General features: G+C 46.0%; 1 protein-coding gene across 2 annotated transcripts; it reads left to right on the forward strand.

The window, feature by feature from the left end:
* The first annotated feature begins 1,477 nt into the window (after window positions 1-1,477).
* On the forward strand, window positions 1,478-25,295 carry LOC309364521 (kyphoscoliosis peptidase-like). 2 transcript variants are annotated; one of them, XM_081901993.1, is made up of 15 exons: window positions 1,478-1,889; window positions 5,542-5,651; window positions 7,057-7,101; window positions 8,832-8,885; window positions 10,226-10,279; window positions 11,525-11,587; window positions 12,646-12,717; window positions 13,685-13,726; window positions 15,773-15,829; window positions 16,536-16,618; window positions 18,789-18,897; window positions 20,270-20,387; window positions 21,683-21,871; window positions 22,758-22,948; window positions 23,928-25,295. In XM_081901993.1, exons 2-15 carry the CDS (start codon window positions 5,561-5,563, stop codon window positions 24,824-24,826), a joined length of 2,067 nt encoding a protein of 688 aa, XP_081758119.1. In that variant the 5' UTR covers window positions 1,478-1,889; window positions 5,542-5,560; the 3' UTR covers window positions 24,827-25,295. The 2 variants fall into 2 exon arrangements, with proteins under 2 accessions (XP_081758119.1, XP_081758118.1); XM_081901992.1 differs by having other exon boundaries at window positions 1,478-1,610.
* The last annotated feature ends 470 nt before the right edge of the window (window positions 25,296-25,765 follow it).

Consider the following 25,765-nt stretch of genomic DNA (forward strand, 5'->3'; position numbering starts at 1 on the left):
AACAGTGAAGCTGGTTGCCTTATATAATGATCAATAACTTGTAACAGTACCGAATTCCAACTAATCAGTGAAAGCAACTCTCAGTCCTTCATTTGCATACTGGTGGCCCAGAGTGAGAACTGCAGCCAATCTGAATACATAACAAATGTGGTCCGCCCACCTGCACAGAGGTCCGGAACTAAACCCTTACGCGAAACAAGGATTGTCTGTCCCATACTCTGGACTTCTAAGCCTGTGGTTCCCAAACTTCCTGTGGCTGCTGCCTGCTTGGTTCCATAGACTCACCCCCAGTGCCTCCTACAGTCCCACTCTATAAAAAGCATTACAGTGGAACGTTGGTTGTTGAATATTTCAGAAGCCGAACAATTCAGAATGTGAACGCTGACAACCCGGAAGCAATTGCTTCCATTTTTGAACGTGCCTCGGAAGTCGAACAGAAGTCCATTTTTAAAAAAGAATTTGCCGACCGGCAATTGATCCTCGGTTATCAAACGTTTCGGCAGTCAAACCGTCTTCTGGAATGGATTATGTTCGCAGTGGCGTAGCGTGGGGGGTGCAGGGGGGGCCGGCCACACCGGGTGGAACATCTGGGGGTTAGGGTTAGGGGGCACAAATCCACAGGTTAGGGGGTGCAAATTACTTGCCTTGCCCCGGGTGCTGACAACCCACGCTACGCCACTGTATGTTCGACAACCGAGGTTCCACTGTACAGTCGTACCTTGGAAGTCGAACGGAGTCCATTCCAGAAGTCCATTTGACTTCTGAAACATTCATAAACCAAAGCGCAGCTTCTGACTGGCCTCAGGAAGCTCCTGCAGCCAATCAGAAGCCGTGGAAGCCATTGGACGTTCGGCTTCCAAAAGAATGTTCGACTCCCAAGACGTTCGGAAGCATAGGTACGACGGTATTCAGAATAGTGGTTTGCATGACCGACTAAGGAAGATAACAACGCAATAAAATTCAAAACAGCAACAATCAATTGCACATTTATTCCAAATCCAGTTAAAACTATTTAGTTCAATTAATTCAGTAAAATCGATGAACTTGATCAAGTGATACCAGCTTAGGGGTACTCTCATTTTCATGTTTAGGGGTACTCTCATTTTCCTACACATATTGAAATACTGTCCCTCAATGAGGCCAAACATAGATTCACAAAATGTTTAGGGGTATGCGTATGCCCCTCGCGTCCCCCCAGAAAAAAAGCACCGGGTAGGACAATACACCGGCCACATCTGGGTGATCTATCCTCCTGACTGAGTTCAAGCCATGTTCCTCCCTCACTCCTCCCCTTTGGGACTTTATTCCTTGATTACACAGAGTTCCCTGTTACTCTCCAAATTCACACTGCTATGCTGTCGTGATGGTGACACACCTTGGCTGTATAAATATCTTTTCCCTAAGCAACCTCTATAAATAAGATGATTGCTTGCATTTGCATTGTTAGAGAGAGACAAAGTTCAGCCTTTCTCCAACAAGGAAATGAAACAACTTACCTGTTTCTCCAAGGTGCACCGAGAAACAAACAGTCTTTCCTGCAAGAGTAACTTTTTCTCCAAGGGAGAAGAATCATTACCTGGACGTCCCTGCTGAGCATCTATGCCGAAAAGGTAACCAGAGCGTCTCGATTTGTTTGGGCCTCTCACAAAAGCAGGGTTTGTGAAATGAAGCAACAGACTGGTCCATGGAGTGTCTATTTACCAGGAACTAGTAAGCCTGGCAGACCGGAATCCTAGGAGAGTTAGCAAGCAGAAGCTCATTCCAGGCCCAGCCCCTGGAGGGAACTTTTCAGGTCACAGAATAACAGTTCAGTGAATTCTCCAGAGTGTTTCTCTCCAGTTTTATACAAATGAACGGTGAGGGATGGATGGGAATGGCAAGAAAAGCAGGTAAGGGCAGTGGTGAGTTTATGCTCTCGGGCCCTTTTGGCAGGCCCTATTCATTCACCTTAATAAACCTGACTATGTCTGACAATACAATGGATTTAAAAGCTGAATTCATATATCACATAGGTTATCTTTTTTCCTTTCACAGTACTTTCTGCTTCTACTGAAAGAAATACCGATAGCTAGCTAGCTAGACAGACAAACAGACAGACAGACAGATAGATAGATACAGGTGAAACTCGAAAAATTAGAATATCGTGGAAAAGTTCATTTATTTCAGTAATTCAACTTAAAAGGTGAAACTAATATATGAGATAGACTCATGACATGCAAAGTCAGATATGTCAAGCCTTTATTTGTTATAATTGTGATTCCACGATATTCTAATTTTTTGAGTTTCACCTGTATAGATAGATGAGAGAGAGAGAGAGAGAGAGAGAGAGAGAGAGAGAGAGCTTTTTTTCCTTGGGGGACAGAGGGGGATGCATACCCCTAAACATTTTGTGAATCTAAGTTTGGCCTCATTGAGGGGCAGTATTTCAATATAAGTAGGGAAATGAGAGTACCCCTAAACATTTTTAAAGGAAAAAAAGCACTGAATAGATAGATAAATAGATATAGATAGATAGGTAGATAGGTATAAAACAAGGACATGGGTACCTAAAGGAGGTCAGTGTGAGCAAGTGAAATGTTGAGGACTAGTAACTTGTGGCAGAGGCAGATCTAGGGCAGCGCAGCCAGTTCTGCCACACTGGGCATCAGGCCAAGGGGGACACTGCAGGGTTTCGCAACTATGATGTAGCAAATTGAGCAGAGCCAAAGGTGAGGCAGTGAGCTGCTGGATTTTGACCTTGCACAGAGCACCGCTGAAATTTGAAAGATCAAAGTTCCCTCCCACCTCACTTGTGGGTTGATTTGCAAAGCTACGATAGGCTCCACTGCATTTTCAGGACAGTGGCCTTTTTTTAAAAAAACCTATAACCACAATAATCAAGAATTATTGTTCCAGTTGCTAGAACTGAGCTGAGGGGAGTCTCCTTGTACCTCTTTCCTAAAGCAAAGATGTGAAGGATCTCTCGCCATGTGAACCTACCTGGACCCTGAAATAAACCTCAGAGGCCCTTCTTTGTGTGCCATGAGAGGGCCAAAAGGTGGCAACACAAGACTGGGCCTTATCTGCAGTGGCTCCCTGTTTGTGGAATGCTTGGCTGGCACCTTCAACATACACCTTTAGGCACCAGGCAAAAACATTCCCCTTCAACAAGGCCTTTGGCTGATTAACACCTTATACCCCTTTTAAATGTGTTTGTGGGAGGGGGTGTTATTAGTTTTTTGGGGGGTTGTTTTATCATGTATTTTGTGTGTTTTTTGTATTGTATTTTTATGTTGTGAACTGCCCTGAGATCAATGGATGAAGGGCGGTACACGAATTTAATAATGATGATGATGATGATGATGATAAATGTACTGCATTATTATGGGGGGACGCAGGTGGCGCTGTGGTCTAAACCACTGAGTCTCTTGGGCTTGCCGATCAGGTGGTCGGCGGTTTGAATCCCCGTGACGGGGTGAGCTCCTGTTGCTCGGTCCCTGCTCCTGCCAACCTAGCAGTTCGAAAGAACGTCAAAGTGCAAGTAGCTAAATAGGTACTGCTCCAGCAGGAAGGTAAACGGCGTGTCCGTGTGCTGCTCTGGTTCGCCAGAAGCGGCTTAGTCATGCTGGCCACATGACCCAGAAGCTGTACGCTGGCTCCCTCAGCCAATAAAGCGAGATGAGCGCCGAACCCCAGAGTCGGTCATGACTGGACCTAATGGTCAGGGGTCGCTTTACCTCACCTCACCTTACCTTTATAAGAAAAATAAACAATAAGTTTTGGTTTTGGTTCTGTGTGTCTCCTGATATGATGGGGAAACTCTCTTATCCCCCCATGTGTTCCGGGTGCCAATCTTGCTGCCTGACACTCAGTGCAGTCTGCCTTTCCTGGGGAAAGCAGCAGAATCAGAGGAGCCCTTCTGGCTTGAGGCTGGACAGCTGCAGACCAGACAGGGTGGGAATTGTGAGTCATATCTGCTTTGCCTAGGGAGGGGGTCCCCAAAGTGACCCAGTCTCCCTGCAGGGAGAAAGCTTGCACATGCTAGGGAAAAGGTTCTGTGTGCTATCTGTCATGGTAATGATCAGCCTGCAGGACATTGTGTTTGCCCTGGCCAGCAGTGAAGTGTAGGTGGGTTCCCACAAGGCAAGACACAGTGATAACAGCAAGAACCTTTCTTGAACTGCATAACTGGGAAACAGAGGCAAAGCAACTACTTATATACATTTCTGAAGGCTTGTGCCACTCCCATTCCCAACGTGATTGACTGTCTACATTTCCAAACTGCGAATCGTGACTCTAGAGTTCAAGGGCCAATGGCAGAGGCCCAAATCCTGAAATGTTCTGTGATTGGACAACATGTATTGAATCAGAATAGAGGAGCTCAGAATCCTTAGTCCAGACTCAAGCTCAGGAAAGCACTGACCACTGAATACATAACAAGCAGGCTGAGGCGAAATGGGGGAAACCAGGCATAGGGCCCCTTAGCTGCATGGGGCAATACCTCTGAGTACCAGGCATACTTATAAACCAGCTCAATGCAAGATCTGGAAGGCAGAATGTAACTACAGCATCCCTGGCAAATTGTGATTCAGTTTCTGCTTAGCTTCCCAAGTCCATCTGTTCCACTGTCAAACAGCTACAGTGGTACCTTAGTTCTCAAACTTAATCCGTTCTGGAAGTCCATTCCAAAATCAAAGCGTTCCAAAACCAAGGCGTGCTTTCCCATAGAAAGTAATGCAAAATGGATTAATCTGTTCCGGACTTTTAAAAACAACCCCTAAGACAACAATTTAACATGAATGTTACTATCTAACGAGACCACTGATCCATAAAATGAAAGCAATAATCAATGTACTGTACTATACAATAAATAAGACGGTATTGTAGATGATAAAAAATTAATTTAATTATTTTTCTTACCTGCACTGATGATAGTCATTGTTTGGATGGGGGGCTTTTTATCCATTTCCACAGTCACACAATCAATCAATCAATCAATCAATCAGTAGCTGAACTGTGTTCCAAACTGTCACAAAAACAAATTAACCAAAAAAGCCTCAAAAACAAAAGCACAAAATAAATAGCAAAAACAAAAGTGCCAAACTTAATCTGTTCCGGAAGCCCGTTTGACTTTCGAAATGTTCGAAAACTAAGGCGCAGCTTCTGATTGGTGCAGGCGCCCCGGAAACAATAGCCGACAACTGCATTGGACGTTTGGCTTCCAATTTTTGAAAACCGGAACACTTACTTCCAGGTTTTTGGCGTTTGAGAACCAAGGCATTTGAGAACCAAAGTACCACTGTATTACCATTAGGACACTTCTCCTGATGCTTAGCCGAAAACTGTTTCCCTGCCATTTCCACTCATTACATAATTTTGGCATGAAATCTGCATGGCAGCCCTTCAGATGTCATTTGAAGAGTACAACCATGTCTATCTGTCAGTCTGTATTCCATCTGTATTCCGCCAGTCTAATATCAACAGGTATGCAGTGCTAGGATGTCAACTGTCAATTTGTAAATATTTTGATAAAGAAATAGATTTCACTGCTATTTCTTTCAGCTGAACATCCAAGGGGAAAATGGCCTTTCATGATGGTTTATCTCGCACTCAGCAGATACTGCTGGCAATCTTCTGCTTCCCACTGCTGCCCTTCTATCTCTGCTACTTGTGTAAGTAGGAAGTGTAACTTGAGCGTTAATAACCCACGTGCATGGGAGAAAGTCTTACACATCTTACTCAGTGAACTCAGTGAGAATTACCGTATTTTTTGCTCTATAAGACTCACTTTTTCACTCCTAAAAAGTAAGGGAAATGTGTGTGCATCTTATGGAGCGAATGCAGGCTGCGCAGCTATCCCAGAAGCCAGAACAGCAAGAGGGATTGCTGCTTTCACTGCGCAGCGATCCCTCTTGCTGTTCTGGCTTCTAAGATTCAGAATATTTTTTTTCTTGTGCTCTGGTGCGTCTTATAGAGCAAAAAATACGGTACATCTGAACGTGTAGAGTTGCACAACAAAACAGGTCCTGCTCTGAGGAAGTTGCTGTCTAAAGGGCAGCCAAGAGGAAACGAAGATTTATTTCAAGAATTGCACCTTTAGTTCTATGAGCCCGCTCACCTGTGAGTAAAATGCATAATAGCTGGTGACTGGTTTTAACATTTTATATGGTCTTCATTGTATGGATTTACATGTAATTGTTGTAAACACTCTGATAATTTTTATGAATAGTGATGTATATGTATATTTCTATAAATAAAATTTCCTCCAAATGCTCCCTTTATTTCCCAGCCTGCTCCACCTGCCTTTCCCCAATTCCTTTCCCTTCCCTTCTGCCCATCACCAGAGAACTAAAATTCCCACATTGTTTTCTCAGAGCAACCTCACCCTGCCTCTGCTTTGGAAAACAGCCGATGAAAACAGATTGATGATGTTCTTACAACCTTATCATTTAGCAAGATAATATATACCGTATTTTTTGCTCTATAAGATTCACTTTTTCCCTCCTAAAAAGTAAGGGGAAATGTGTGTGCGTCTTATGGAGCGAATGCAGGCTGTGCAGCTATCCCAGAAGCCAGAACAGCAAGAGGGATTGCTGCTTTCACTGCGCAGTGATCCCTCTTGCTGTTCTGGCTTCTGAGATTCAGAATATTTTTTTTCTTGTTTTCCTCCTCCAAAAACTAGGTGCGTCTTGTGGTCTGGTGCCTCTTATAGAGCGAAAAATACGGTACTTGTTATAGGCTTAAATGTCTGTCTATATGTCTATATATTTATATAATTTGTGCTTAGGTTGTGTGTTGGTTTCCAGACTTGCAACACACCTTTTGCCTCAGAATCACTCCTCGTAAAACCGCTGCCAAATTATGCAAGAATAGCCAAGAATCCAAAGCAAGGGACTCTATGCCAGTCCTTTGTTCTGGAATTGCTGCCTTTCACTCGCTCCAATCCAGATAACATCATTTCCAACCCTCCTCTGGGAGGGAATTAGGACAGAAGAAGAAGGTAGACCTGAAGAAGAGAGCTAATGACCATCAGGCATGTTTTCTATGTTTCTTTTTGTAATAATGATATTTCTGTAGGCTTTGCAACGAGTGAAGAGGATAAAGGGCAGCCTGACTCCCTTGGTGAGTGAATATCAAAATCCTATTCCGTTTATTTCTTGTCATACTTTGGATCAGTGTAAACACTGCTCCTGGGAGAACCACTTGCATCCTTGGGCCTTCATTTCTATTCACTGATTGTTAACCAAATTTGATGTAAGATGTTCATAGACTAACATGGGTAACAGCCTGCGGTCTAACTTGTACAGTGGTACCTCGGTTTTGAATTATGCTTTGGAATTATGGTGCTGGTGGAGACTCTTGAGAGTCCCATGGACTGCAAGAAGATCAAACCTATCCATTCTGAAGGAAATCAGCCCTGAGTGCTCACTGGAAGGACAGATCCTGAAGCTGAGACTCCAGTATTTTGGCCACCTCATGAGAAGAGAAGACTCCCTGGAAAAGACCCTGATGCTGGGAAAGATGGAGGGCACAAGGAGAAGGGGACGACAGAGGACGAGATGGTTGGATAGTGTTCTCGAAGCTACCAGCATGAGTTTGACCAAACTGCGGGAGGCAGTGGAAGACAGGAGTGCCTGGCGTGCACTGGTCCATGGGATCATGAAGAGTCGGATGCGACTAAACGACTAAACAACAACCCCGGGTTTTGAACGTAATCCATTCAAGAAGACCGTTTGAGTTCTGAAACGTTCGAAAAACAAAAACTCAACGGTCAACAGCTAGACCTCTGGATCTTGCACCCAGCGGAAGCCGCGTGGCGTGTTCGACTTCTGAGGCATGTTAAAAAACCGAAGCATTTACCTCTGGGTTTACGGCATTTGTAAACCGAAATGTTTGTCAACAGAGACATTCGAAAACTGAGGTACCACTGTATAAGGTTCTATCTAATGGTTGCAGCTGAGTGGGTGGAATATTGGAGCTGGATGTAAAAGTTGAACACACACCTCTGAGGTCTCAGACTCTGTGTGAACCAGTTTTTACTCAATTATCTCTGAAGAGTGAGGGAGTGATCTCAGCCTATCTGGTCCCACTGCCCTGCAGCTGAAGATCCTCACCAAAGCCTCCTTACCTGGGTTGTATGGCAGCAGCTGCAAAGCAGCAGCAGGTTCCAGCAAGATCTCGCTAGAACTTTCCAGAAGCTGCTGCCGCTACAGCTTCTACACCGGTGGTGGAGGTGGCAGAGAGGATGGATTCCTAGGGGCATGCCACCTTTTGGGATTCAGTCATAAGTTATTCCCAAATTCAGGTGTCATTTCTGTCAGGAGTTCAGCCTACACTCGAGTAGGACCGACTGGCATGTTCTCTCCCTCCTGGTTGATCGTTCGGGAGCTTCAAGAGCTTTCTTCAGCCCGAACATCACAGCGACCGATGCCAACCGACACCGGCACACTTAGGAATCCGCAGAGTTTGCGCAGTTGCGTAACGGACCTCAGCAACTCGGCATTTTGGCTAATCTACTTTATTTACATATAAACACACATGGAGCACTGCAACATGGCTCCCTCTCTCTCTAGCATCAGGCAGCAAAGAAGGAGAACAAAGGACAACAGTCCCACTTCACGGAACACAGTAACACAAACATCCTGTCTCCGTCACTTCCCACTTTGTGGAGTCAAAACATATACCGTCATGTGGAAGACAAGAATCCCATGACTGCAGTCATGGAGCAGCAATTCCAACAATTTCCCCAACAAAAGCTTCCCTTTTCCCCTGCCCCTCCCCCCGCACACATGTGAGAAAGACAGGCACAATACAAGCCAGAGCAGTAATGATGAATTGTATTTTTCCAACAGATCAAGTAGAAGAAGGGGCGGTGCAGCAATCAAACAGACAGCGCAGATTAGCTGGTGAGAGAAATGTGTCAATTTAGTTGCCAGTTTTGCCCCGTGATGCCACAGTTAGTTCCTTGTTGTGTCTGTGCATGTGTAATGGCCTAGATATTGCTGGAGAGTTTTTCTCCTCGTGCACTGCGTCAGGAAGATTTTGGGCATCCCATGGCAGGAGAGTCACCAAGAAAGTTGTGCTCTCCCAAACCCACGTTCCCAGCTTGTTTGCACTCCTGTCTCAGCAATGTCTATGCTGTCTTGGCCATGTCCACAACCAGGGATGCAGGTGGCGCTGTGGTCTAAACCACCGAGCCTCTTGGGCTTGCCGATTGAAAGGTTGGTGGTTCGAATCCCCGCGATGGGGTGAGTTCCCATTGCTCTGTTCCAGCTCCTGCCAACTTAGCAGTCAGTGCAAGTAGATAAATAGCTACCACTGTGGTGGGAAGGTAAACAGCATTTCCGTGCGCTCTGGCTTCCACCATGGTCTCTTGTTGCACCAGAAGCAGTATAGTCCTGCTGGCCACATGACCTTGAAAGCTGTCTGTGGACAAACGCCGACTCCCTTGGCCTGAAGCGAGATGTGCGCTCCAGCCCCATAGTCGCCTTTGACTGGACTTAACTGTCCAGGGTTCCTTTACCTTTACCATGTCCATACAATAGAAGATGGCAGGATCTGCAGGAATATACAGTGGTACCTCGGGTTAAGTACTTAATTCGTTCTGGAGGTCCGTTCTTAACCTGAAACTGTTCTTAACCTGAAGCACCACTTTAGCTAACTGGGCCTCCCGCTGCTGCCGCGCCACCGGAGCACAATTTCTGTTCTCATCCTGAATCAAAGTTCTTAACCCGAGGTAACATGAAGCGTATGTAACTCGAGGTACCACCAACTAAACTATAAGCAGTGGGCAGGCTGACTTGCATATGGTTTTCTCAATTTTCCTCGGAGGAAATGGGAAATAGTGAAAGAAGTATATGGACTATGATTGAGCTCACACCCTTACCAGGAAGAGTCCAGTATGCACTGTTGGGAGTTAAAAATAATAGAAGGTCGTGCAGCCTCCCTAGGCCACTCCTCTTCCATGTCCAGTGGGGTGTTTGCAGACAATTTTTGGGAAGCAAAGAGCAGGGGTGAGGAACCTGTGACCCTCCAGGTGTTGTTGGGCGTCCAGTACTCATCAGTTCTGGCAGTGCAACATCTGGAGGGCTGCAAGTTCCCCATCCTGGACTTAGTGGGATAAACATATGAAATGATTTCCCCCAAAATAACCTCCGCAGACTTTAGTGCTGCGGCTGGTGAGGTACTGGGCTTGGTTGCATGCTTCAGCTTTGGTATTGATCATGGCAGGTCATATTTCCAACAGCTCGAGCTGAAGAAGGAACGGGTCAAGAAATAATCAAGAATCCCAGAATCACAGGTGAGAGTGGTTTGCTGTTTAACCATCAACTGTAAAGCCTTCATAGAATCATAGAATCATAGAGTTGGAAGAGACCACAAGGGCCATCGAGTCCAACCCCCTGCCAAGCAGGAAACACCATCAGAGCACTCCTGACATATGGTTGTCAAGCCTCTGCTTAAAGACCTCCAAAGAAGGAGACTTCACCACACTCCTTGGCAGCAAATTCCACTGTCAAACAGCTCTTACTGTCAGGAAGTTCTTCCTAATGTTTAGGTGGAATCTTCTTTCTTGTAGTTTGGAACCATTGCTCCGTGTCCGCTTCTCTGGAGCAGCAGAAAACAACCTTTCTCCCTCCTCTATGTGACATCCTTTTATATATTTGAACATGGCTATCATATCACCCCTTAACCTCCTCTTCTCCAGGCTTCTTTTGGGGCGAATTGTCCATGTTGTAGCTGTGCATGTCTGATGACCTAGGTTTCTCTACAGAGAGCCTTTCCCTCAGATGCCAAGGCAGGGTGGGAAGACCAATGACGCAGCCGCCTTTGCTGAAGCCAAGCAGGTTTGGGTCCAGTCAGGCCTGGATGGGAGGCTTCCCGGGAATTCCTATGTGCCTCGAGTTCCGGGAGGAATGAAAGATGTGCATTTGGCACATGCGTGTACTAAATAAATAAATAAGGGGTCCCCTCTCACTTATTGAGATCTTATGGAGAGGCTTCGCTTGGAGTACCATTAAGGATTCAAGTAGAAGCAACTACGTGTGTTCAGTAAACCCTAAGGAGCATCTTCCACCATAGCTGTCAACGTTTCCCTTTTCTTGAGGGAAATTCCCTTATTCCAAATAGGATTCCTCGCAAGAAAAGGGAAAAGTTGACAGCTATGTATGCAGATTTCAGTCTGCAAATCCAGCCCTATTAACCCCGGGGCTGCACTTAACTTTCAGATTTCCTGAATATTTGGATCTGCTTTAGGCTCAGAGCATTTGATGAGATCCCTTGTGGGTTCCTTTTCAGGTATACGCCACTTTGAATGGTTTTATTTATTTATATCGTATTTACTCAAATGTAATGTACACCGTTTTTTGGCCAAACTTTGTTGTGAAAATTAGGGTGCGCATTAGATTTGATGGCGCATTAGATTTGCGTAAATGAATGAATGCTGTAATGAAACTGTGTGTAAATTTTATGATCTAAATTATGCAACATATGCTTTAAAAAATTTTTTTTTTCAGTCTCTGAGATGCTCTCTTTGTTCTTTAAACAGGCCAGGCAGCTGAAACGCACAATGAGGATCATCTGCCGGGTGTTACCTATGAGCCTAAACAAAGTATGTCAGCCGGTGAATGTTGATAACATTAACTGCAATGGCTGTAAGAGTGATCTTGCTGAGGAAATCTTGCTAAGGAGCTTGGTTTGAAAGAAAAGCCCAATTGTAGTAACAACAACAACAACAAATCTTTTTGAAATATACTCGGAGTCGAGAGTGGATTTCATGCTCTTTATTCAGCTCATAGTGGTGAGGAGGAATGAAATTTCCCCCAAAGTTTACACATTATTTACACAATGGGCTACACATGATTGGCTAATTCCGAAATTCTCCTGTAGGCCAATCAGGTTGTGGATTCACTTCCATCTGGAGCTGGATTGGGTGGCTCCTGCAGACCAATCATACTGCTGCATTGTTCTAGGACCAATCAGACTGCTGCATTCTGAATCCTATTGTTCTAGGACCAATCGGACTGTTGCATTTTGGACCCTATTGTTCTAGGACCAATCAGACTGCTGCATTTTGGATCCTATTCAACTCAGTACATGACACCTTTTTAAAGGGTGTGCATTGAATATTTTCAGCTTCTGATTTTTCAGTATTCTCTGGCACCGTCATTTCCTGACTGTTGCTTTTTCAGGGCTACTTTTTCTGCGATCTGGATTTACTTTGCTTATGTTACCTTTGATATGTGATATGGAGCCTGCGCAAGGGCTTCCTCATTCCAAACCCAGAGGATTTAACATGCTACCTCTTAAAAATGAATATTCGATTATTTCAAAACCCATAAGAAAGAGCAAACCATTTCATCCGGTACAAAGCAAGTTTCCCACCCCACCAACCTTAAAAGCAGCAAGAGGGACATTCCTTTTCCCACCACTTTTGCATGTTTCTACTGTGTAGTTGACTCAGTGGCGTAGCGTGGGTTGTCAGCACCCGGGGCAAGGCAAGTAATTTGCGCCCCCTAACCCATGGATTTTGCACCCCCTAACCCGTGGATTTGCACCCCCCCCAATGTTGCGCCCGGTGCAGCCGGCCCCCCCTGCACCCCCCACGCTACGCCACTGAGTTGACTTGATACCTCTGTTTGTAAGTTCTCATTCTTTGTTTTTCTCCAGATCAAATCACTGTGGAAATACATCCTAGACACAGCACATCACGGAGCAAAAAGAAGTTTTCCTTCAGAAAAGGTAGGTCCGTTTCTATGTTACAATGCATAAGAAAACAGATTATTATTATTTATGGGAAATGTTTCAGCTTCCTCCGACCTGAGCTGCTTTAATGTGAATTAAAGGATGCTGTAGTGAGTGTGGCAGATCAAAGAACACTGAGGATATTCATAAGTGCTGCATATTCTGTAACCTTCTGGAAGCAAGAAGCGACCTGTACTTTTTAGACATGCACAGGAATGCTAAACAGGTTTGGCTAGAGCTATGAGCTTAACCAAGAGACTTGTTCGCAGCCTCCCTGCCCTTAGAATCTCATTTTAAAGATATAAAACCACAGGCAGGCAGAGGACCCAAAGATCGACATCCAAAATATGCCCCCCCCCCATATTCCGAAAGAGCTGAGAAACGTATTCATGTATGCAACCGCCGCTGCAAGAATCTTAATAGCTAAATGGTGGAAGGGAGATAAAATACCAACTAAAATGGAGGGCAGGTGAAAGTACTTGAATATGCAGAATTGGGAAAGATGACAGGAAAAATTAGGAACAAGACAAACCAACAGTTTAACAAAAAATGGGATTTATTGAGATTATATTTAACAGAACATTGTTCTCATACGAAATCTTCGACATGCTTTGATTAACTTCTGCAATGTCATATGCTACAAAGATCATGGATAATTTGTGTTAAGTTAATGAGAATAGAAATATGCGGTCAACAAGGAAGTGAAGGACCCATCCTGAGGACGGTGGAAGTCTCAACGTATGGGATAATTTTATTTTATATGTAACATTTTCTTTGTATTTGATGGGATCTGTTTTTGTTGTTCTCTATGTGGTGAAGGGACTTAATATTGAAAAATTAATAGCGATTAAATTGCAAAACAAACCCCAGTCCTATAATGTATTATTCCACCTTGTGTTCCTATGGATTTATTTATTTTTTTGTAACTCATTCTTTGTGTGCATGTCTGCTCCTGGTGTTGCAGGAATCCAGGTATTTCCTGAGTGGACAGGGAAGGACAATGAAGGTAAGGGCTCCAAATGGGACTTAGGTTCACATGTGGTGGGGGTGTAAATATGGACAACGTTTCTGGCAAAGGGTGTTTAAGGAGATAACAGAAATCACTGGGTTAAAGCTGACCAAAAGTCCAGAGGTAGCATTATTATTAGTTTACGATGGGGTAGAAGGTTCACAGGCTATGAAGGACTTGCTTACATATTTATTGACAACTGCACGAATTATGGTAGCTAGGAGATGGAAGGGGCAAGCAGAATACGAAATGGAAGAATGGTATAAAGTATAAAGAGGTGTGGGATAAAGCTATTAATGATAAATTAACATGTGCCATTAAGGTAAGACGGGGAATATGCAGGTAAAATGATTTCGAGGAGATATGGAGGGTGTTTGTTGAATTTGTACTGTTAAAACGTAAAGGGGTCAAACCATCGCAAGAGATGTTGAAATTTTGGGAGGTTGGATAGCTACAATGGAATGGTCTCAGATGTGGGGTGCACATTTTTATTATTTATTTATGATTATTTCTTTGTCAAAATAAAATAATAATAATAATAATAATAATAATAATAATAATAATAATAATAATAATAATAATCTATTTTATATTGAGGGATGTTCACACTTCTGTTTGCCCCCTGCCACTTTCCCAGGGAAACCCATTTTTTACCACTGAATTGGAGCAAACATCAACAGGCTTTTCTACAGATTGATGTTTGCTCCGATTCAGCACTAAAGAGCAGGTTTTCCTGGGGAAAGTGATAGGGCAAACAGAAAACTGCTCAGAGCCGTGCCTCAAAAGCAATGGAAAAGTGGGAGACCGCTCAGACCCATACTTTACAGCCATGGGGCAAGTGGAAATGCAAATGAGCCCTCAGTCAGATCATTGGTTCATCTAGACCAGGTACATAGCCCTTCCAGGAGATGTTTGAGTTTGAACCAGGGACTTTCTGCTTGCAAAGCAGATGCTCCAGCAGCGAGCTATGGCCCTCTCCCTAAAGGCAAAATTCAGAGCAGTGATTGTACTGAATCAAAGGGGTGGAGCGAGTCCCCTTTGAAGAAAGGGGGCTGTGTTTTCCCTCCATCTCCCTTAACACTAGAACTTATGAGCATCCAAACTGGAAGACTGCCTTCCCCCATTTTGGCTGGGTTTGGTGGGAATTAGTAACCTAGCAGCCTCTAGGGGGCAGCAGCTTCTGCATCATTGCTTTAAGGCAGGGGTCAGCAACCTAAGGCCCATGGGCCGGAAGCAGCCTGCGGAGGTTGTTTGACTGGCCCACAAGCCGCCCCCGAAATGAGTTGCCCGCTTGCGCACTGCGCTAACCCAACACAGCGCGGTGCGGGGCCTCGCTTCCGTAGTGCCAGAAATTGAGTCTGTGCAGACGCAGATGCTGGAAATTGTGTCTGCGCATGCACAGATGCTGAAAATCACAGGCGTACGCTCTCACATACGCGCGATATACAGCCCACGAAGGGATCTTGGCAGGACCGATCCGGCCCAGGCAAGATGAACCTTGCTGACCCCTGCTTTATGGGCAGCTATGAAAATTACACTGACAATGGGTGGTGCTGTGGGTTAAACCACAGAGCCTAGGACTGGCGATCAGAAGGTCAGCAGTTCGAATCCCCGTGACGGGGTGAGCTCCCGTTGCTCGGTCCCTGCTCCTGCCAACCTAGCAGTTCAAAAGCACGTCAAGTGCAAGTAGATAAATAGGCACCTCTCTGGCGGGAAGGTAAACGGCATTTCCGTGCGCTGCTCTGGTTCGCCAGAAGCGGCTTTGTCATGCTGGCCACATGACCCGGAAGCTGTACGCCGGTTCCCTCGGCCAGTAAAGCTAGATGAGCGCTGCAACCCCAGAGTCAGCCATGAATGGACCTAATGGTCAGGCGTCCCTTTACCTTTACCTAAGAGCAATATATCGTGGTATCTGTGGCTGTATACATGTTGTTGGGCTCCCATTGTTTCCCGGCCAGCATGACTAATAGCCAGGAATGATGAATGTTGCAAAATACGTTTTAATGTACATATTGTCTCATCCCAGCAATAACCATTTTGCAGGGTTTCAGGATGATGGAGAAAAGGGATCAAGGCCGTCTAAGGGACAAGTTCTGTATGGTAAATATAAGTTGTTTTTATTTATATATATAAATTTTATTTTTTCATTTTCTAGTTTACATAAACAAATGAAGAACGATGGGGGTGGAAACGCTCCTTCAGGTATATTGGACCGAGGCCATTTAGGGCTTTAAAGGTCAGCACCAACACTTTGAATTGTGCTCAGAAACGTACTGGGTGTCAATGTAGATCTTTTAAGACCGGTGTTATGTGGTCTCAGAGGCCGCTCCCAGTCACCAGTCTAGCTCCCGCATTCTGGATTAGTTGTAGTTTCCCGGTCACCTTCAAAGGTAGCCCCACGTAGAGCACATTGCAGTAGTCCAAGTGGGAGATAACTAGAGCCTGCACCACTCTGGTGAGACAGTCTGCAGGCAGGTAGGGTCTCAGCCGGCATACCAGATGGAGCTGGTAGACACCTGCTCTGGATGCAGAATTGACCTGTGCCTCCATGGACAGCTGTGAGTCCAAAATGACTCCCAGGCTGCACACCTGGTCCTTCAGGGGCACAGGTACCCCTTTCAGGACCAGGGAATACTCCACACCAGCCCACCCCCGAGAACAGTACTTCTGTCTTGTCAGGATTCAGCCTCAATCCATTAGCCGCCATCCATCCTCCAACTGCCTCCAGGCACTCGCACAGGACCTTCACCGCCTTCACTGGTTCTGATTTGAAAGAGAGGTACAGCTTTTCCATGTTTGTTCCTAGATTACCCATGGGATAAATCCAGTCTGAAAACAATACCAGTCGACTTGACACAGTTTAAGGAACTGGATGCCTATGCATCAAAGGTATGCAATCTCTTTTACAGGGTGGAATAATAGTGTGGAATTTGCTGGGATGCAGAGATCCTTTTCCATGTGGATTTGGTGCCTTCAAGTGTGCTCTCCTGATAGGAGGAAACCCTCCGTTCCCAATGGGAAACATCATGAGTCGCAAGACCCAGCTCCTGTTTTCCACATGATGGACAGACACAACAGAGCGCCAATTTATGTAGACTGCATACGCACCATAGGTAAAGGACCCCTGGACGGTTAAGTCTAGTCAAAAGTGACTATGGAGATGTGGCACTGTGGTCTAAACCACTAAGCCTTTTGGGCTTACCCATCGGAAGGTCGGTGGTTCAAATTCCTGCAACAGGGTGAGCTCCCGTTGCTCTGTCCCAGCTCGTGCCGTCCTAGCGGTTCGAAAGCATACCAGTGCAAGTAGATAAACAGGTACCGCTGGGGCGGGAAGGTAAACAGTATTTCTGTGCACTCTGGTTTCTGTCACGGTGTCCCGTTGTGCCAGAAGCGGTTTAGTCCTCCTAGCCACATGACATGGAAAGCTGTCTGTGAACAAATGCTGGCTCCCTCCGCCTGAAAGCGAGATGAGTGCTGCAACCCCATAGTCACCTTTGACTGGACATAACCGTCCAGGGGTCCTTTACCTTTTACCTTTTATACGCACTATATAAATACACCAAAGTATCCTGGAAACTATAATGACCCCACAGAGCTGCAATTCCCAGAACCCATAACAAACCACTGTTCCTAGGATTCTTTTTTGGGGCAGAGAGATATGCTTTAAATGTTTCATACTTAGCTATTTTGGGATGGCATTACCTTGGCTGCTCCTTTGCTTTTAAAATTCAAGAGATAAATCAAAAGTCAAAAAAGATTAGAGTCAACAACCACAGTTTAGCAGCCATTCCCTCTCCTCAGAGAACTCTGGCTAGCAGTCATTAACAAGCAATTATCAGTGCCGATGTGAGGAATCTCTGAAGGAACTCATGGCAATTAAACTGGTGTACAATCAATATGTATTGTTGGTGGTGGCGACACAGCAGTCCACCCCAGATTTCAGACTTCTGCCTGCTGACAACAGTAGGGCCGGCTCTGGATCCTGGGCTGCCTCAGCCCCTCGCCCTCCCTGCTCTCAGCAGGGCTGTCTTAAGCATATGCAGTGCCGGGGTGCAAAGATCTGCCCGGTGGCCACCCCCGGTTGCCCAGTTCCAGGAGAGTAGGAGGGAGGAGCGAGCCAGCTGCCGCAGCGTCTTACTGGCTCAGTCGCCCCCAAACTCGTGGCGCACAACCCCCCCCCCGCAGCAGAAGAGCCCACCACGGCGCTCTAACCAATGGGCGGTCTCTTCCCTGGACTCAACTCTTGGGCCCCTGACTCTCAGCCTGGCGCCCCTGAGAGCCCAGAGCCCGGCTGTCCCGCACCCCTAGCACCTGTGGGTAAGACGGCCCTGGCTCTCAGAATGCCCTGCTGGCTGTAGTTTCGTCCACCCACAGGTGGAACAGGTTGCTCTGTACTTGTGGGTGGAGACTGGCATCTCTCTCCACCAGTAGAAGTCAGCACTTCTTCCAAATCCAAGACCACCACCCATTGCCCGGCACAAAGGGGATTTGAATTTCAGTGAAAGATTGTGGGAATGGCATGCCCGTGTGCCCTGGAAAAGATTATGCATGCTTCTCCTTTCAGAACAATTCTTAATGTGCAGTTCTGTGCAGTTTTACTCAGAAGTAAGCTCCACTGAGTTCAAAAAGACCGACACCCACTCGGAAAATTCATCAGCATTCTAATGCAAATTCCTCCTAATGCACTGAATTTTGCAAAGCGTTTCCCCTAATACAATGTGGTTTTATGCACATATTACCTTGCATGCATATTTATTACTTGTACATACGTTTTTGCAGACATTCCTATCTGGAGAGCTGTACTGCAACATCCAGAGCAGGGCAGATTTTGAAAGATTGCTCTGTTTCAGTTTGTTTATCATTTCGGAAAGCGCAAATTAAATAGGATGACCTTGAAATGTAAAAAAAGAAACGAAAAAAGACTGACACCCTTGTCGGTGCATGTAGGATTGCACCCTAGGCTTTATTTAAACAGGTGGTTGCCTTAGATAGAAAAATGGAACCGGGTACCCCTTTCCCATATCAAAAGCTACTGAATCTATTCCCTTTTGTGAAACAGGTAAACGTCAGGAATAGCGTGGCAAACCTTGTGAGTGTCTTGCTCCAAAAAGCCCACAGTGACCTGGAGAAAGTCCGAGCCATTTGGATGTGGATTTGCCGCCACATAGGTAGGTGGTGGTGACAACTTTTTGTATGCTTGTGCCCCTTTGCTTCTGACAACATCACAACAGACAGGCATTCCACAGGTAAAGCTTTCCCCTAGCCCTGCATCTCCATCCATACTGGTGTGAGATTTTCATAGAATCATAGAGTTGGAAGAGACCACAAGGGCCATTGAGTCCAACCCCCTGCCAAGCAGGAAACACCATCAGAGCACTCCTGACATGGTTGTCAAGCCTCTGCTTAAAGACCTCCAAAGGAGGAGACTCCACCACACTCCTTGGCAGCAAATTCCACTGTCGAACAGCTCTTACTGTCAGGAAGTTCTTCCTAATGTTTAGGTGGAATCTTCTTTCTTGTGGTTTGGATCCATTGCTCCGTGTCCGCTTCTCTGGAGCAGCAGAAAACAACCTTTCTCCCTCCTCTATGTGACATCCTTTTATATATTTGAACATGGCTATCATATCACCCCTTAACCTCCTCTTCTCCTTTGGAAGTGCTGCCTTGCAGCTGATAGATGCGTGGATGCCCCACAGGAGGGAGAAAACTATGAAACAGGGTGGGGAACCTGTGGCCATAATGTTAGACTATAACGCCCATCATTCCTGAGCACTGGTCATGCTGGCATGCTGTGAGAGGAGCTGGAAGTCTTTGTGCTGCTGGTTGTTGCTTTTCTTTAGAACTGACTGCTGAGCACATTCTTTTCCTTAAAGAAGTCTCGGCACTGTGGTGTGTTGAGTGTTGCTGGGAATTGTAACTGTGAGGCATATTCTACAGTGTCCAGAATTATTTGAGGGAAAGAATGTGCCTTGAATGTGCATTAAAGGTGGGGTGGCATGTAACAATAGTTAAACAGGTAAAGGTAAAGGACCCCTGGACGGTTAAGTCCAGTCAAAGGCGACTATGGGGTTGTGGTGCTCATCTCGCTTTCAGGCCAAGGGAGCCGGTGTTTGTCCACAGACAGCTTTCCATGTCATGTGGCCAGCAGGACTAAACCGCTTCTGGTGCAACGGAACACTGTGACGGAAACCAGAGTGCATGGAAACACTATTTACCTTTCTGCCGCAGCAGTACCTATTTATCTGCTTGCACTGGTATGCTTTCGAACTGCTAGGTTGGCAGGAGTTGGGACAGAGTGATGGGAGCTCTCCCCGTTGTGGGGATTTGAACCGCCGACGTTCCAATCGGCAAGCCCAAGAGGCTCAGTGGTTTAAACCACAGCGCCACCCATGTCCCATGTAACAATATTTTCATTTAATTGATCAATCACTCTGATCTTCTGCTCAAAGTTTGCATTCCGAGTGAAACTGTTGCAGTCCCTTATTCACTGTGCATTTCATGCTTTGGGGTGGTATTTCACAAATGTCTTTTTTTCTCCAGAATACGATGTGGAAGGCTACCATAACCTTGACAAGGTGTCTTGTGAGGCAGCTGATGTCCTTCGATCAGGAAAAGGCATTTGCGCTGGATATTCTGGACTCTTTGAAGAAATGTGCAGGTAATTCCTATTGGCCCCAGTCTCCATGACAAAGAGTTGTTACTTGGCAAGCATGATGGGAGGTATGGTGAGCCACGGGTTCCCGACCCCAGCACCAAACTATGAATGCTCCTGAAGCAAATTTTGATATATAGGCTTGCATTGTAATTGAGGTAGGTCCATTGAAATCAATTCATGATTAATTTGTTTTCAGTGGTATTCAGCCCATATTCTCTTAGTTTGCATTTTATATTCTAATGCACCATTATGGAAAGAAGGACCAAAACACAGGTCTGCTGAAAATCTTGTACACACCCTGTTATGTATTCAGTGCTCAGTATTTGCCTGAGCTTGAGTCTGGACTAAGGATTCTGACCCCTGTGTTCTGATTCGATACATGATATCCAATCACAGAACATTTCAGGATTTGGGCCTCTGCTATGGGACGTGGGTGGCCCTGTGTTCTAAACCAATGAGCCTAGGGCTTGCCAACCAGAAGGTCAGCGGTTCGAATCCCTGTGACTGGGTGAGCTCCCATTGCTCGGTCCTGGCTCCTGCCAACCTAGCAGTTTGAAAGCACATCAAAGTGCAAGTAGATAAATAGGTACCACTCCAGCGGGAAGGTAAACGGTGTTTCCGTGCACTGCTCTGGTTTCACCAGAAGTGGCTTAGTCATGCTGGCCACATGACCCGGAAAAACTGTCTGCAGACAAACGTCGGCTCCCTCGGCCAGTAAAGCAAGATGAGCGCCACAGCCCCAGAGTTGTTCACGACAGGACTTAACTGTCAGGGGTCCTTTACCTTTTTACATTGGCCTTTAAACTCTGACTTATGATTTGCAGCTTGGAAGTTTAGACAGCCAATCATGTTGGGAGTGGGAGTGGCCAAGGCCTTCAGAAATGTACATAAGCAGTTGCTTTGCTCCTGTTGTCCGGTTCTGTTAATTCAATAAAGGTTCTTGCTGTTATCACTGTGTCTTGCCTCTGGGAACCGGCCTACACTTCACACCCTCCCTAACAAGTATCCTTCACCAATCACTGCCTGCATGTTTTATAGCCCCTCTGTGCTACCTTAAAAGCTTAAGCTAAATTTCTCTGTCCGTCTGTCTTCAGAATGTAAGCTGAGATTCTCAGGCTGCCTGATTTTGCTTCTGACGACAGCTTCTATGTCAATGCATGAAATGCAATCTGAAATGCATTGGGCTTGAAATAATGTTGTTTGGCTTCTCCCTGAAAACAGAACAAAAAGGATGAATGACAATTCCAGCTCAAAAGAGCAGTGAAATGGCATTCCTGAGTACCTTTCTTTCTCCTCAGTATTGCAGGGATACAGTGCAAGACGTTGTCAGGGTACGCCAAAGGGGCTGGGTACAAACCAGGAAAAGTCTTTGAGGGAGCGAGTAATCATGCTTGGAATGCTGTCCATCTGGATGGAAGCTGGCACCTTATGGACAGTACTTGGGGTAGTGGCTGCGTGGATGATGGCAAGAAGAGCTTCACTTTCAGGTATGCTGTTAGGCAAAAGAAAGCCGGAAGACAGTGTGGGACTCAGTGAAGGTATAGTTTACTTCTGCTGCTTTTAGAAGGCTTTTTATTTTGTCTGTTTGCGATTTGATGGCCACAGGGCTGACCATTTGCAATGAGAACCAAGCCGACGGTGATGGGGAAAATTATGGAAACTCCACCAAGCATTCATTTATCTCCTTGAGTGGTTCTAGAGTATTGTGCTTCTCCTGGGGATAATGGAAGCTAGGTTGTTGCCACATAACAGCCTCCGTCAACCCAGTGCCCTCCAGCTGTTTTGGACCACAATTCACATCATCCTTCATGCTAGCTGGGGTTGATGGGACGTAGAGTTCAGCAACATCTGGAAGGACTCAGATTGTAGGAAGGCTTGTTTAGCACAGTGTGCACAGCCTCAGCTGTGCCCAATGTTAACGAAAGCTGGTTTAAACAAACTAACTGGATAAGCCATGGCTTGTCAAACAAACCGCCGTTAACATTAAGCATGGATTTGGGTGAGACAAACTGATTTATCTGAACCAGGATCTAGTTTCTTCACAGCAGTCTGTGAATGTGAGGCTGGCTTTGGCTCATTTTTGACATGCTAAACCTGACATCGGAACTGTGTCATGTGCATAGCCAAGGGGGGGGGGAGGCAGGGGGAGCAGCTGACCCCCCCATCAAGTAAATAAATCAAAATACTTAACTAGCTGACCAGTTGCATCACAGATAGCTCAATTCTGCCCCCGTGATCTAAATCCTGGCTATACACACAAACTGGGCCGATATTATTCCACACTAAGCTTTAGGTAACCTTCCCAGTTTGACTCTGGTGATGACTGAGGCAATTTTATGAAATGCTGCACAATTCTGCCTCCTTCTTCTGCAGGTACAATGAGTTTTACTTCCTTACCCATCCGGCTCTGTTTATTAACGATCACTTCCCAGAAGACCACAGCTGGCAGCTCCTGAAACGGACATTATCACTGCAGCAGTTTGAACGCGATGTGTGGTATAAGCCTGCGTTTTATTCAGTGGGACTGATAGGCACATCCACGGCAACGTCAGTCATCGAAACAGGTAAAGTCAATCAGAAGCATCCCTCTTGTTGCTTTTGACAGTTACGCTGACAATCCGTCTCATGTTTTTTCAAAGGCGAAGTGCCCCATGACATGAGTCGCTACTGCATTATTATGAAGCAGAGATGAGGGAACCTGTGGGTCAGAGAACCTCCAGAGGTCGCTGGACTACAACTCCCATCATCCCTGACGATTGGTCATGCTAACAGGGGCCGATGGGAGCTGGAGTCTCACAACAGCTGGAGGGCCACGTAGGTTCCTCACACAACAATTGTGAGGCAGCTGGATTGTGTCTGGTCTGTCTGGACAATCCCCATGCATTACATATTGATACATATTTCAGCAGAGCCTAGGACCCTCATACCTACAGGACCGCCTCGCCCGGTATGCCCCATGGAGAGCCTCAAGGTCCATAAATAGCAACACCCTAGTGGTCCCGGGCCCTAAGGAAGTTAGATTAGCTTCAACCAGAGCCAGGGCCTTTTCAACACTGGCTCCGGCCTGGTGGAACGCTCTGCCTCATGAGACCAGGGCCCTCTGATTTCTTTCCGTAGGGCCTGTAAGACAGAGTTGTTCCGCCTGGCCTTTGGCTCAGAGCCAATTTGATTCCCTCCCCCTCTTTCTTTTTTCTTTCTCCTCCTGTGATGAGGCTGCATTTTAATATTTTAATGTTTCAATATTTTAATGTTGTATTTTAATCTTGTTTTTAAGTTGTATTCATTCAACTTGTTTTTATTATTGCTTGTTAGCCGCCCTGAGCCTGGCCTTGGCTGGAGAGGGCGGGGTATAAATAAAAATTATTAATATTATTATTATTATAAAACTCTGCTAAGACCTACTGAATGACAGAATAAATAAACATAAACCAGCGCAACAAACTCTCACTTGCACAACAGAACGTTCCCCTGCAGCCCTTGTGAGCATTTCTCTTTTAAACAAGTATTAACAACAATTCGAAACCTTTCACTTTTCTTTCACAGAAAACGGCAAGGCAACTGTTTCCATTGAGAGTCGATCTCCGACCTTCTTCCTTTGCGACCTCAACGGGGCAAAAGAGCAGTGCTTCATGACCCTGCAGAGGAACGGGATGACTGTGGAAGTGTATCCTCAGGAGGTGGGAACTCATAGCTTGGACATCTTCGCCAAACCTTCCAAGAGCAAGGAGGACTACAGCCATGTTCTAAACTACTCCCTGGTGTGTCGATCTGTGGACAAGAGCTTCCGCTTGCCCACAGCGCTCATCTATCCTGTGGGGCCCAGCTGGTCATCAGAGGAAAAGGGGATCCTGGAGGCTTTGCCCGAAAGCCCCATCATACACACCGACGACGGCCGCTGTGTTGTCACTTTCACTCGGACGAGTGACCTGGACTTCTTTGCCACCCTGGACTCGGATACCAGCCGCACGCCAGAGGCCGTACGGAGGCATCACATCTGGACGACTTGCTGGGGCACTAAGGTTGAGTTGAAGGTACATCTCCCTCACGCAGGGGCCTTTGCTCTTCACATCTGGGCAAAGAAAGCATCTGACCCGGGCAGCAGTCACTGCGCCCTCAGCTACCTCATCTCCTGCCCAAATAAGAAGGTGACGTGGCCGGTTTTCCCACAAAGCTACACGAACTGGGAGGATGCCTTTGAACTGGTGGCACCTCTCGCCGGTGTCCTGCCGGCCAACCGTGATGTAACGTTCAAACTCAAGCTGCCTGGTGCAGACGGGGTGTCTGTCGAATGTGGAAAGTCTCGCCCACTGAGGCTGAGTGAAGACGGTTTCTGGGAGGGAACCTGCAGCACCTCAGGTGGCCCCACAGTGACAGTGAGAATGGCAAAAGGTGGCAGAAATACCTTCTGGTCCCTGTTGGAGTACAAGGTGGAAAGTCACTAGCTAGGAGACAGACTCAGTGGGAGAGTTGTGAACCACAGATCGCTCCATCGACTCTGATTTGGCAGGGAAGCTTCACAAGGCTGCCTCCTCCCTCAACTGTCGTTTTTGGGGCTGCCTCAATGGGGGAGATAGGAAGCAGGGCTCATTTCATCAGCTTCACTGGAAGTTTCAAGGAACCTCCTGCCCCTGAACTGTGGCAGATGGTTGTAATGTATTCAGTGGTCTGTGTTTGCCTGAGCTAAGGATTCTGAGCTCCTGTGTTCTGATTTGATACATGATGTCCAATCACAGAACATTTCAGGATATGGGCCCCTGCCATTGGCCCTTGAAATCTGAGTTGTGATTCGCAGCTTGGAAGTTTAAACTGCCAATCACAGGAATGGGAGTGGCCCAGGCTTTCAGGAATGTATATAAGCGGTTGCTTTGCCCGTTTCCCAGTTATGTAGTTCAATAAAGTTTCTTGCTGTTATCACTGTGTCTTGCCTCGTGGAACCCACCTACATTTCAATGGTCATTATGGGAACAACTGTTTACAAATTGGCACCAAAGTTTTGATTTTTATATTCCCTCACTGTCCATTTTCCCTTGGGGTTTTTTAATTTTTTAAAAAAGATTGTAAGCCTGTGTGTATTGACTGTCTTGTTTTGATTGTATGTAATCTGTTCTGGGAGTCTTTTTATTATTATTGAAGAGCAGGGTACAAGTAGCTTGAGTCCAGTCAGGGAAGAAGGCCAGGGTATAAATAAATACCATAAATAAGAAAGAAATGTGTGCCAGTGTGGTGTGGTGGTTAAGAGTGGTGGACTCGTAATCCGGTGAACCGGGTTCGCTTCCCCGCTCCTCCACATGCAGCTGCTGGGTGACCTTGGGCCAGTCACACTTCTCTGAAGTCTCTCAGTCTCACTCACCTCACAGAGTGTTTGTTGTGGGGGAGGGAGG

The sequence above is a fragment of the Podarcis melisellensis genome, assembly GCF_964234715.1.
Source record: "Podarcis melisellensis genome assembly, chromosome: 2".
NCBI lineage: Eukaryota > Metazoa > Chordata > Lepidosauria > Squamata > Lacertidae > Podarcis > Podarcis melisellensis.

What these genes read in the sequence shown, in the direction of transcription:
- LOC309364521 (XM_081901993.1), top strand. Translation starts at nt 5,561, where the DNA reads ATGGCCTTTCATGATGGTTTATCTCGCACTCAGCAGATACTGCTGGCA. An exon ending in GACAGGGAAGGACAATGAAG is followed by an intron (nt 13,727 to 15,772) that starts GTAAGGGCTCCA and finishes ACCATTTTGCAG; the next exon opens with GGTTTCAGGATGATGGAGAA. An exon ending in AAGAAGAGCTTCACTTTCAG is followed by an intron (nt 21,872 to 22,757) that starts GTATGCTGTTAG and finishes CTTCTTCTGCAG; the next exon opens with GTACAATGAGTTTTACTTCC.